The following is a 12864-nucleotide window of genomic DNA, read 5'->3' as shown; positions in this document are numbered from 1 at the left end:
TTGGTAAGCAAATAGGATTTATTTAAATCTGTAAGTCGTAGGATTGCCTTTCTATCACATAATTTTTAATTTGTGGGATTTATTAAATATTATACTCAGTTATTTGTATTTTCAAATTTTCCTTCATACGAAACGCAATGTGAAAAAAAATAGTGAAATTTTAATGAAACCTCATCATTAATACAATTATTTCTTTTTACGCAACAATAACTCCTCAGGACTTAAGAAAAGAGAGAGAGAGAAAAAAAGCACGATTAAACTGCTGTGCTGTTTATAAAACCAAATATGTACCAAAGAAATAGCGTACCATTGTATATTATATTATGTACAACAAAGGAGCATGTTGGAGAAGTGTATATTCTATGAAAGAGAAAGAAGACTGGGTAATTTTCTGTATTAAACTACCTCATATAGTTGGTGTTTATAATCTCTTATAGTTGGTGTTGATTATTTGAGAAATAGGAAGATAACTATGCTTCAAAGGTAGAAAATTATAAATAATTCACGTTGAAAACTACTTTCAAGGTATCGTCCAAAAATAATTAGATTAACCACAAAATTTGGACTAACGAACTTTTTCTGAATGAAAAATCTTTTGACAACTTAAATTATAGTTTTCCCTGATATATATGGCTTATATATGATAAATGAGAAATGCTCTTAACAAATAAGTAACTAAAACAACATAATCATGTATGATGTTTTGTTCTCACAATGTTCCCTTAATACAGAAATATGATATCTTTTTTTTCTCAATTTGTTTTACGGATGTTTACCACCTCATTCTTGACTTCAAATTTATCTTTCAATTACCCATATATGCGCACGTGAATGCCTGTTCCACTAGTAATTAGTAAAGAGATACATTCCAAAATTTGCCTTAATCTTGGCTTAGGAGGACAAATAGCGTTCAACAATAGGAAAGCACCAGGATCATCGATATACATGGTTGCATTGTACCGAACTATTTCTTTCTTCATTCAACCGATTTTTCTTTAAATATATATACAACAACAAAAAGATGCTACAGAGATATATATATCGGCTACTGAAAGTGCAGTTCTTAAACAACCTGGGATGAAACGTTTGCTGTCAGAAGTGTTCCACGGAATCCTTCCTCAGTATGCTGCAGATCCATTCTTTCATCGCATAGCTCATCTGCAAAAGATGAATATAATCCGTTTGACTTTCATTATCCTTGGGGAGGATATAAAATATAACATGTATGTTCCTATATCGCCTAATGCAAACAACATTATCAAGTGATGAACCACACTACCACTTTGGCACTATCAAATAACTTACCAGCAATATCTCGATTTTCATGGATCTCAGAGTCCCTCACTATAATCTGATCTCCTGCAAATATGTTTACATCTGCAAGGGTAGTACATTCATCATCAATATCAATTGTCCGATCACCTTTCTGTAGAATCTGGTTTTCTTTCACAACCTGGGAGGACAGTCATCATTGATAAGATTCGAGAAAAAAAATTTAAACATTATGAAGCTGTGCAATCTATTATAGCAATTCTCTGATTATTATTAATGCCGAATATAGCGTCTTGCTAACTTAAAACAATTCTGTATGATAAAAGTGAAAGCAACCACCTAAATTCTGTCATTTGATGTTGTATAATTATAACCTATGAAGATAACGCCTAGCTCACTGATGTTCTCTTATGACAAAAGTGAAAAGCGACCAACATGTTCACCCATTTCATGTAAAAGGTTTTACTGAACATATTTTTTTGGGTCATCTTATACTATACATTTAGGGAGCTTATTTGAATGGAAGATTTAGAACATGAGTTACTTCACACTTGCTTAGCACAATAAAAAAATTATGATGGTTAAAGTACAACTAATTTATACTCGATCCCACAAATTTTGCCCTTTAATTTAGCATGAAAGTGAGTTGAAAATGATTTTCCACCCTTTACCAAACAACTATGAGTGGAAATCATAAATTTTCTATCCCTTTATACTTTTCATTCGCATCCCAATTTTCCACCTTCCATTTTCTATAAGGGCCCAAGAATGGCTTTTACAATGCTTTTGTAACAAATCTTTCAATGTACATAATATTCTGCATATAAGCCTAAGTGTTTGGGAAACTCCTCAGCCATTTTCAACATACGCTTAGACAGACAACATGTAAACTGAACTAAAGCATTTCATAATTCATACAACATAGACTTGGCTTACCCCAAAGGATTCCCATATCATCATTTTCAGCTGGTATAAAGATGTTGAAGCAGAAACTTTTAGACTTATTGAACTCCCATTTTTAGTCTTCCGGGAGCGTTTGGAAACCCGCCGATCTGTTTCAACGGATCCCTTTGAAGCCTCTAAGATTGATCTAGGTACCTCCTTACCACGAACAAGAATTACACATATGTCCTCATTGCAATAGTTAAGTTTCTGCATTAACTCACAACTTTCTCTTTCTCCAATGCAACTTTCACAAACCTGCAGATTGAGAGGTAAAAAAATTATAGGTCAAATAAAAGTTAAAATATATTATCCAATAAAAGAAAAAAACAGCTTCCAGTAAATTTATCACAAGAATATCAGAATGAACTAAAAAAACATAATACAAAAATGTAATGATGAGTTGATTATAGAATGTGTGGGAGAGACTGTAGCAGAGGGGATAACAATATTTAATTAGCTAATAAAATACAGATAACTTTCAAACTTCAGTTACATTATTAACTCAAGAACAATATTTTGTTAGTCAAGTTAGATGCACAAATCAAGAATCATATTTTTCAACATGTGATGCATAATCAGCAATATTAATTTCAGCACCAAAAATTTCTCAGACAAGTTATTGTACTATGCATGTGCTGAAAAGAGCTAACAGAGGAAACATAAGAAAACCAAGGACATGGCTTTCAAAGCTTAAATGCAATCTATGTAAGTAATGCGATAACTGTAAGATTTAACTTCTAAAAGACTTAAGTGCAATAAAAGGAGGAACGGAGCCAGCAACATAGCATAGCCAACAGAATAAGGCGGAGTCTTGGATTACCTCAGGAGAAGTCTTAATCAAAATTTGTCCAGTACCATTTTCATTATTCATTTTATCCCCCGTGCCCAACTGATCCTCACATATCTGCATCTCTTCACTGGATCCAGTCAAAACATTCTCTGAATCATTAATATGATCAATTGTTGCAGATATTCCTTTGCTCTCAATACCACTCCATTCTTCACAGAAGGATTTCCAATCATTCTCAGATATGATGGTTAAGCCACCTGCCTAGAAACCACAAAATGGATGGAAGTAAGTTGAGAGACAGAATACACTTAAAAGTAACTAAAACGACCCCCATTGATATGTGAAAATGAAGGAGGAAGAAACAAAGCAAATTAGCCAATGGATATCAAGAACTCATAATTTACTTGTTTAATTCTTTTAAAAGGATTCAAAGCATATGAAAAGTGGTGAATTTAGTTTTCTGTAAATAAGAAAATGACATTAACTCACATGCATTGATATATATATGACATATAAAGAAAATAATTTTATTTTATTTTATTTTCTTCAACCAACTTACAGAAGACTCTCTCTGGATGATAGCACCGCGTCTGTAAACCAGTTCAGGAGGTCTTTCAACAAGTTGTGAGTGCTGACACAAAACAAAGACAGAATTCATCGTGAAAATTGGCTAAGGATTAGATTAAAAGAATGCAAAGGTTACAAATGTACAAATCCAATCATATAATCAGTTGAAAAGTAATCTCTGCCACTAAAGTCTACAGATTGGATAGGATACCTTATAGCAATAAATCTTCTCATAACACAAATTACGCTCAAATTTAACCAAACAGCAGTCAAGATTATATTAAGTAGTAACTAAAGCAACTAAATGCATGTAATAAGATGCAAAACATGACAAAATAGCAAGGTAAGTATCAATGTACCTTCTCACACATCAGTGAATTAATTACACCATCTAATGTTCCAGGTTTGTCTGAATTCTTGAAGTATATGTAATTTCTCCATTTCGAAATCCAGGAAGAAGGCAACAAGAAATACTTGCAATGCAGAGAGAGTGGCATACTTTTAGCCACAAATAATTTCTCATGATTCTGACGTTGCTTTTGTTTATCTAATCTGCAGCATAAATACAAAAGTCACCTGAAAATTTGTCATATTAGCTCTATATTAATAGTAATATACAAATGAAATAACCTCAAGGAGTCCTCGAAGCATGCTACTTCAGATAATTCATTACTGCATTGGGAACACTCTCCGGAATCTGAAGGAAAAGTTGGGCCACCCAAAGGACCATCGGATTTTACAGAAACAGCATCTTCATATAAGAAGAGCCAAAAACTCTCAGGAACAAGCACCCGCTTAGCACCAGCAGCTTGCTCAGGCATGAGTTGCCCATGTGGACAACTAATGGCTGCTGTTGGTCCAGTATCAGCTTCAGATGGAGCATCAAGGACTTTCCTTTTCAACCACTGCTGCAACCTACAAAAGCAAGCTCCTACGCATAAAAGGTTCTAAAACCATTGCTTTTAAACCATTTTAATAGTATAGTGAAGAAAAAAAAAATAGATTACAGTTAATGAGAACAGGCTATGGATTTCTCTATAACACAGTAGGTCAAGATATTTACTATTTCCAAAATACAACAATTGTCATCCCTCCCGATCCACTTTCCGTAACAACATGAATGACATGAGAAAAGATTTGTTATCAATGTCATACCATGGTCTGGATATGTAATACTTTCCATCTAGACAGTTTCCATCCAGAATATCCCGGGCAAGTGACTTCATTGATTCTCTTCTATCTCGATAGGTGTCAGCTGACACCGCTGTGCGAGCTCCATGAATCAGACAATCCCAACAGTGGTCATCATGAGACAGTGCTACCTTCCCACCATACTGAATTTCACAAGCCAATAAAGGAACATGTCATGAATATTATATCAGTACAGTGTAGAGCTGAAGTAGCAATAGAGAAACAGTAATTTGATTAAGATATACAAATAAACCACAATAAATCATCAGCGTTAAATGTCTCAGTAGAGCATGCACTTCCAGTCATTTTTATCAGACACTGCATTCTCCTCCTCACATAAACAAAACACCTCAAACCAGTTGCTTCACAAAGACAAGCATTAGCCAAAATGTTTCTATTCCATCAAGCCCCCATATGATTCTAGTTTCCCTACTGACATCACCAGAAAAAACATGGTAGAACTTCGTGATCAAAACAGCCCACTCCCTAAACTTCTAAAGTAACTTCACCACCTATAGAACACTAGATTTGTCTCCACTACATCTGATAAATTTTATTTTCATCTTTCCTACCAGTATTATCCAACAAACTATGTAAATATAGACTGAAAGAAGAAAGTTCCTTATCAAATTTTTATCCTTTCCCAAGACAGGTTAGCATTCATAAGCAATTTTATTTAACCTTCTCAACATTATTTATGATGGAATAGCAACAAAATAAACACGTTTGAGAAAAAATAAAAAGCAGGAAACTATCTTTCTATCTTCTTTTTTTCAAACAGCTCTCTCAGAAAGCATACCAAAAAAAAAAAGAGCAAAATCATTTTCCCAAAATAAGCTAATCTAAACACGCACTAAAACCATTAAGCATAAATACATTGCTATAAAGTGAAGAACTTCTACAATCAATGAATGGCATCATATCTCAAGTAGACAATTAATAATCCAAACATGTAACAGCTGACCAACAAACGTTACCTTAGAAAACAACGTATCCCATGCTTTAGCAGACAATCGCTTCATTGAGGTAACCTTTGAAACTGGAACTTTACCATGTGAACATTGGATAGATGTGTTGTCGAGAGAACTGCATATGTATCAAGAAGTAAGCACCCTATAAAATACATCAATTAACCCTACCCTAATAATTGACAGAATTAGAGAGGAACCCTCAAGCTATGGCAAGAAGGAAAGAATTTAGCTATGCACTTTTAAAATGAAAAAGAAAAAAGAAAAAGCCGTTGAAGTGTTCATGACCAATATAAACCACAAAAAATATGCACCAACATTGGAATAACATTGTCAGCCCACTGGCGAAGCCAATCACTATATATCCAATAAAATGGTTTTTCCAATGGTTGAACAGGAGCTTCAGCTAAAACAGATCGAACTTCCTGTCTCCTCTCACTAATACGATTCAATTCTAATTCTTTGCGAAGCTTGTACTGCTCACAAGCATCAAGGTATGAGGCATTGAAATTTTGAATCTCAACACAAAGATGAGAAGGAAGAGAAGCACCATCTTGCACAGCAACTACAGCACCCTCTCTTTCTTTATGGTTAGCACCACAATTTATAACCCCATTTTCACCTACATTTTTTGTATGTTTAAGATGGTACATCAACATGTATGCATCACTAGATGAAAATGTCTCCACAAGCGAAGATTGTAATTGAGTGGCGTTTAAACCATTTCCATTACTATCAGCTATCCTTGCTTCAGAGCAATCAGAATGAATTGCATCAGTCTTAATGGATTTAGAAGTAGAATTTGAAGATCCTTCACCAAACGGATGTCGACCCATATTAGTGACATTCTCATCGTCAAATTCCCACCACTGCCCGGTGTTTTCATCCTTGATGTGAGCAATGTAATGGCCACTGTTAACACCAGTTCCCTTGTGAATCAGTACAGCTGACAAGTCATACACCAAATCAAACTGAGACAACTCACACAATCTATGCCGCATATCAAGTTCAGTGGGAAATGAAAATGCAGAAGTAATTTTCTTCTTTGTTGTAGTCTGCCAACAGAAATAGATAAATAAAAAAAATACACTTATCAGAATGCAATTCAGTGGTAAGAAAATCAAACTTTACACCATATATGGAAAACAACCCCTACACAACCACTGTTCTAAGAAAGAAAAGAGCATGCAACTATTAAGATAGTTTCTCTCTTCAGAAAATCACCCTACATGATCACTACTCTAAGAAAGGATTTCAAATTTTTTCAAAAAATTAACAATAACAAACCATTAAACTTATAAGTTATAAAGCACCATACATTATAAATTATGACCATTCAAGGATTTTTCACTCTCTTTTCTTCAATTATTTTTTAGTAAAGAATAAACTTAATTAGAGAAGAGAAAGAGAGAACTACAAGAGCAATGGATAAGATACCCTACAGAAAGAAACCAAGAAATACAGAAAAGCATAATAAAGACCTGAAAACAGGAACAACAAAAACAAAACAGATCGAGATTCCTGGATTGCTCCTTCTCTTAAAGCATTTTAAATAAGATGTTTGGTTTAAATGGTGAGACACACACTAAAGGGATTTTTTAATTTTTTTTTTTAAATTCGATTGGTGTTTTTTAGGCTAGGATAGCAAAATACGTCAGAAAATTGAGAATATTTCCTTGACACCGGTGCACTTCCCTAGAGAGGAACTCTAGTTTTCTGAAAGGTCAGAATTTGTATTTGTAACTACCCAGGGATAAAATCATCAACATTTTCCTGAATGACCCTATTACAAAAATTTTCATAACACACTCATGAAAATACTTAAAACAAAAAATCACTACCCATTAAACCCCGACTAGTAAGGATAGGGGTGAAGGCAATCCTTGTACGCAACTCAACCTCGCATATATGCAAAGAGTTTGTTTTCTAGATTCAGACCTGTGACCTTTCATAAAGATACTTAAAGAGAAAAATGATTTTTCATTATAGCTAATTTTTTCTTCATATGGTATTTATTGTTTTGAGGGGAACCCTGGAGCAATTTTTGTGACTGAAAAATCATGAATTTGAATTCGGAACACAACTTCTTCGCAAATGCACAAGGGTAAGACTGCGTACAAAGATTGCACTCACCATTACCCTTGCAAGTCGGGGTTTAATGCAGAATGGTTTTTATGGTATTTATTGTTTTGAGGGCAAGCCTTGGTAAGGTTGTTCCATGTAACTAGGTCATGGGTTCGAGTTCGAGAAATAACCTCTTTACAAAAATGTAAGGATAAGGCTGTATACAATTGACACTTACTTACCCCTACCCTCACAGGTTGGGGAGCTTTGTGCAGTGGGATTTGCCCTTCTCTTTGATGGTGTTTATTGTTTTGGTAAATCCCCTGTCATCTTTTGTCTGATACTTATTCCTTTCATTTTTTATTAAATATATCTTGTATCCATAAAAAAATTATAATATAACAAAGAAAGAAGTAAAGAATAAAAAATGCATGCCACTTATCTGAACAATAATAATAAAAAAGACAGAAATTATTTATAAAGTCTATCACAATACCTTTGGAAGGAAAACACAACGTTTAAGTTGAAAATTAAGTACTTTCGGTAATGTACACAGCTTGATGCTGCGTGTAGCATCAACTCTTGTTTTACATGATTCACAAAAATATTGATTATCCCCATGAAGCTCTTCAACGGAGAGGTAATCATCTAGGCTCTCATCTAAACTTTTCAGTCCCTTGACATTCAACTCCAGCTCATAGAAATCTTCCATTTTGGAAGAAGCTTCAGAGTCTCTTCTACATTGCGAGCACCTGCATAATAAGTGATAAAGCTATAAGAAATATGTAGTAGTCATGAACATAGCTATTACTCGTCACACATACATCTAATATGAAAGTAGATAATATAAGGACAGTATTTGAGATCATTTAAATATAAATTACCAGAGTTCTGAGTTCTGACCAGTTACGAATCAAATCCAGTGCCATGAATTATATTACAAACAACAACAGTACTCGGCAAATAATTCAAGTATGTAACAACCATGTAAATGCAAAAAGATAATCAAAATCATCATTTGGCAATATGAAAAATTCTTTCACAGAAAACAAACACATACACATTTTGAGGGAAGATTTGACAACACTCAATAAACAACCACATTATATGTTAGCAACATTTGCATCATTTATGATTGTTTTTTAGGCTTCTTTTTTTTTTTAAATAAAATAAAATAAAATTGGTGGGTGGGAGTACCCTACCCTCACAAGTGGGGTTTCATAGGGAGTTGTATTGTTTTTTTGTGGGTGGGAGTTGGAGTGGTCAAAATTAAAAGAGAAAACTATAAAAGGGTAAACTTGCACAAGGCTCACCGACTTATGAGGGTTGGAGTGGGTTCAATTATACGCATCCTTACCTTTGCATTTTTGCAAAGAGGCTTTTCTCAAATTTGAACCTGTGACCTTCCGGTCACAAGGAACAACCTTATTGCTGCTCCAGGGTTTGCCTAAAAAGAAAACTATAAGATACAAAAAGAAGAAGAAGAAAATATTATAGGGAAAAAATGATTCTTTTAATTGTAAATAAGTTGCTCAGATTCATTGATTCTTACGTTGTCACATGAGACACACTTCCCCGGAAAAGATCTTGAACTATTGTTCTTGCCTTGGGAATTTTGGAATGGCTCAGACAACGCTCAAGCAATGACAGAAGCAATGTCAGGAACTCGTGGCTATCCTGCTGAACCCCATTATCTAACTCCAGTGTTTTTACAAATGGAGAAGAATCTATGAAAGCCATTTTACTAACATGCAACTGCACAAAAAGTCGAGCCAGTTGATCCAACACTGGCTGTTGTTGTAAAACATCTGGTTCTACAGAAAATATGCCTTCTCGGAAAGACTTATTCATGTACAAGCACTGCAGTATACTGTTGGCATAGCATGTTGCACCAAGATTAGTCAGACCTGCAGGAGAATCAGCAGAAGCTCGGAGATCCTTGGTTGGATCAGGGCCAAGACTTTCAACAAAATCTGACATCTTCTGCCATAAGCCAGACTTCCGGGCTCCATTTGGAGGCGGAACCAATCCACAGAAGCAATTTGGGTTATCTTTGGTATTGACACGACAGCCTGAACAAACCGGCTTCCAAATCATATACAGTTGATTCATATCATCTTCAGTAACCACACCTGTTTTGTGAATCTTCCTATATGAAGGACATATAAAACAATTAACATGTTAAAAACCGAGGAGTGATAAATTTAATTTCATTTCACAAACTAAAAAAGAACTGAACACCTGTTACTGTTAGTACCTCCATATTTCAGAAGTGCAGGCGCCATCATCCCCTGGTTTCTGTCTTTTATTTTTACTTCGTGTTGTGGGTCTACTCATTCTATAAGCCCTGACAATGGCAAAACAACTTCACTTTATGGAGAGCAAAACTGAAAAATATCATTCAACAATTTCACATCCATTTTAAAATTTGAAATAAAAAAGAAGAATATGACATGAATATCATAGTATCAATGACAATGGTCACTAGGACAAACGATAATTAACTATTAATCATGGTTTTGTTTAATTGAAGTCCTACTGTGGGAAACTCGTAAGCATGTATGGTTGCAATGTAACTCGAAAACAAAGACTAAATAGCAAAGGACTATGATCGCAGAAAATGCATTAAAAAATTAACAAAGCAAAATCTTTCCTACAAAATTTTCTATGCTTCCGTTCTGTTTAAGCAGATGCATTACCGTATTGCACAAAAGAAGAAGCAGTAACCAATTTAGATAAATCAAGGGTTGAGCTGAAGGGAACCCTAGAATTTTCCACCAGACAAAATTCCAAGCAAATCAAAGAGAAAAGGAAGCCACGTATAAATGTGAACGCGCGAATGTTTCAAGGATTAATCAAAATCGAAAAATAATATCCAAATATTGTAAAATAAATTATACTAAGGCAGAGAAATTGCTGTTGTGCTGTTACCTACGAGACAGATGGGGAAAAACGAAGCTGCTTTCAACTGCAAGATCAAAAATCACTTCGGATTCTGGAAAAAAAAACAAAAAGATATAATAAATTGTAATTTTATAAGTTTTTAATTTTTTTTATTTTAATCAGAATTAGTGAATGTAATGAATTTTACAGAATTACCTTATATGGAGAGAGAAGAAAGGGTTGAAGAGCAAGGAAAGGTAAAAGTCAGACACAAATACTGTAGAGAGAGAGAGATGGTACAAAGCTTTGTTTGTTTTGGATGGGGAATGTCATGTCAGAACGGCCACAATGGATGGGTCAAGTTTGAGTCAGATACACAGCTCCTGTGCCAGAACCTACACCAACACATCACTTTTTTTAAATAAAATAAAATTATTGCGGTATCTATATAATATTTTTAAAAATAAGTTATATTTATAAATTTTTTGTTTATAAATTTGGGATAAGATATTGTAATAATTAACTAGTGTTACTGATAATGTTACTACCAATCAATTTTACTGTTAGATCAATTATGTTGATCTAACGGTTATATTTATTTTTATCTTTGTACTGTTATGATTCTCCATATTTAATGCTTTCACATTAAATACGGGGAATCATAACCATACAAAGGTGAAAATAAATATAAAGTATTAAATATGACGAATCATAACCATACAAAGATGGAAATAAATATAACCGTTGGATCAAGATAATCGATCTATCGGTGAATTACTGGTAGTGTAACACCCCAAATTCTAACAATTTATAATAGCATAAATAAATTCAGTAATTTTATAAATAACAGCGGAAGTTCAAAATAATCGAATTTGGGGAATGTTACCGCCGCACTTGTATAGGGACAAGTGCAAGGCTAACTTTATACATTCAAATCAAAATCTAAGACTACAGTTTTTTTTTTATACATAATATTTATTACAGCTATAAATCCTGAGTCGTATCCTCACTGCCCACTGCTAGCCCCATCCTTGCAACCTGATTTACTAAAAATCTGCTCCCCCGCAGCCGCAGGATCATTGCAGTCAACAAACACAAAAGTCAGCAAAGCTAGTAATTCCAATCAAAATACAAAAATAAATAAATAGAACTCATAATAATTAAATCAAGTAATATAACTCAAAAATTCAAATCAAGTATCAACTCGTTATTAATTATATTAATCTTTATTTAGTCCATTTATTGTATTTAGTAAGGGTAATTTATCAACTAACATATTCAGCACAACATTAATCATAATATTACATAAATGGTAATATTCACAACTCAATGACATTCATCATAATCAAATCAAATAATATTTCATTATTAATCATGTTTAAGTTCATTGTATTTAGTGGGAAGAGAACCATGGTAGACCCGAGAAATAACCACGGTTGCCAGTCTACCCCGTGACCCGGGAAATAACCACTGTTGCCAGTCACGTATCATCAAAATTAGTCATCATCAAAATATCAAATCCTAGTGTGCACACCTCTTCCCAAAGTTGCTACTAGTACCCCGGGAAATAACCACTGTTGCCATATACCACTTTGGGAAGAACGGAAACATCATTGTCACATCAAATAAATATCAAAGGCATAAAGCCCAAAAAGTTGTGTTCATCACTTTGGGAGGTATCATCCCAAAGCTATCCTCCCACTATTATTTATTACAATCACACACAATCAATTCAATCTTGTCACGATTCTCATAATTGTCAAATAGTTTTCATGATTTCCACATCAATTTAATCAAGAGTATATTTCCAAATTCAATCTTTCAATGATATCATAATTTCCAAATCTGTTATCCAACAATATCATAATTTTCACATTTAACATCTACTAGAGTAAAACACAAATCCAATCATCATATCATAATTTTTCAAATCAAAATTCAAAGGGTAAAACCCAAATCCAATCGTCATATCATAATTTTTCCAAATCATAATTCAAATATTCACATCTATTAGAGTAAAGCCAAAATCTAATAATTAATCCAATTAATTTCTAGAGGTTAAAATAATTTAATTTAAATACCCTAAGGGTTACATATAATATATGAAAACATCCTAAAATTTTCTAAGGATTAGGATTACATATATCAAACATATAACTACCTAAAGAATAGGACACACCCAAT

General features: G+C 33.8%; 1 protein-coding gene across 4 annotated transcripts; it reads right to left on the bottom strand.

Moving 5' to 3' along the window:
- Positions 1 to 846: 846 nt before the first annotated feature.
- LOC133291876 (ubiquitin carboxyl-terminal hydrolase 26-like) lies at positions 847 to 10944 on the bottom strand. 4 transcript variants are annotated; one of them, XM_061490217.1, is made up of 15 exons: positions 10897 to 10944; positions 10729 to 10792; positions 10055 to 10144; positions 9350 to 9946; positions 8294 to 8549; positions 6052 to 6788; positions 5743 to 5851; positions 4730 to 4908; positions 4205 to 4489; positions 3934 to 4126; positions 3563 to 3638; positions 3038 to 3264; positions 2209 to 2472; positions 1306 to 1453; positions 847 to 1158 (listed from the first exon to the last, which is right to left on the bottom strand). In XM_061490217.1, exons 3-15 carry the CDS (start codon positions 10132 to 10134, stop codon positions 1064 to 1066), a joined length of 3246 nt encoding a protein of 1081 aa, XP_061346201.1. In that variant the 5' UTR covers positions 10135 to 10144; positions 10729 to 10792; positions 10897 to 10944; the 3' UTR covers positions 847 to 1063. The 4 variants fall into 4 exon arrangements, with proteins under 4 accessions (XP_061346201.1, XP_061346199.1, XP_061346200.1 ...); XM_061490215.1 differs by having other exon boundaries at positions 3038 to 3268; positions 3567 to 3638; XM_061490216.1 differs by lacking the exons at positions 10729 to 10792; positions 10897 to 10944 and adding an exon at positions 10497 to 10589 and having other exon boundaries at positions 3038 to 3268; positions 3567 to 3638.
- Between the last annotated feature and the right edge of the window lie 1920 nt (positions 10945 to 12864).

Source organism: Gastrolobium bilobum, unplaced genomic scaffold (genome assembly GCF_033153095.1).
Source record: "Gastrolobium bilobum isolate Gb01-03AN ecotype WA unplaced genomic scaffold, APGP_CSIRO_Gbil_v1 utg8480, whole genome shotgun sequence".
Lineage (NCBI taxonomy): Eukaryota > Viridiplantae > Streptophyta > Magnoliopsida > Fabales > Fabaceae > Gastrolobium > Gastrolobium bilobum.
This window is presented reverse-complemented; position numbering and strand designations above follow the sequence as displayed.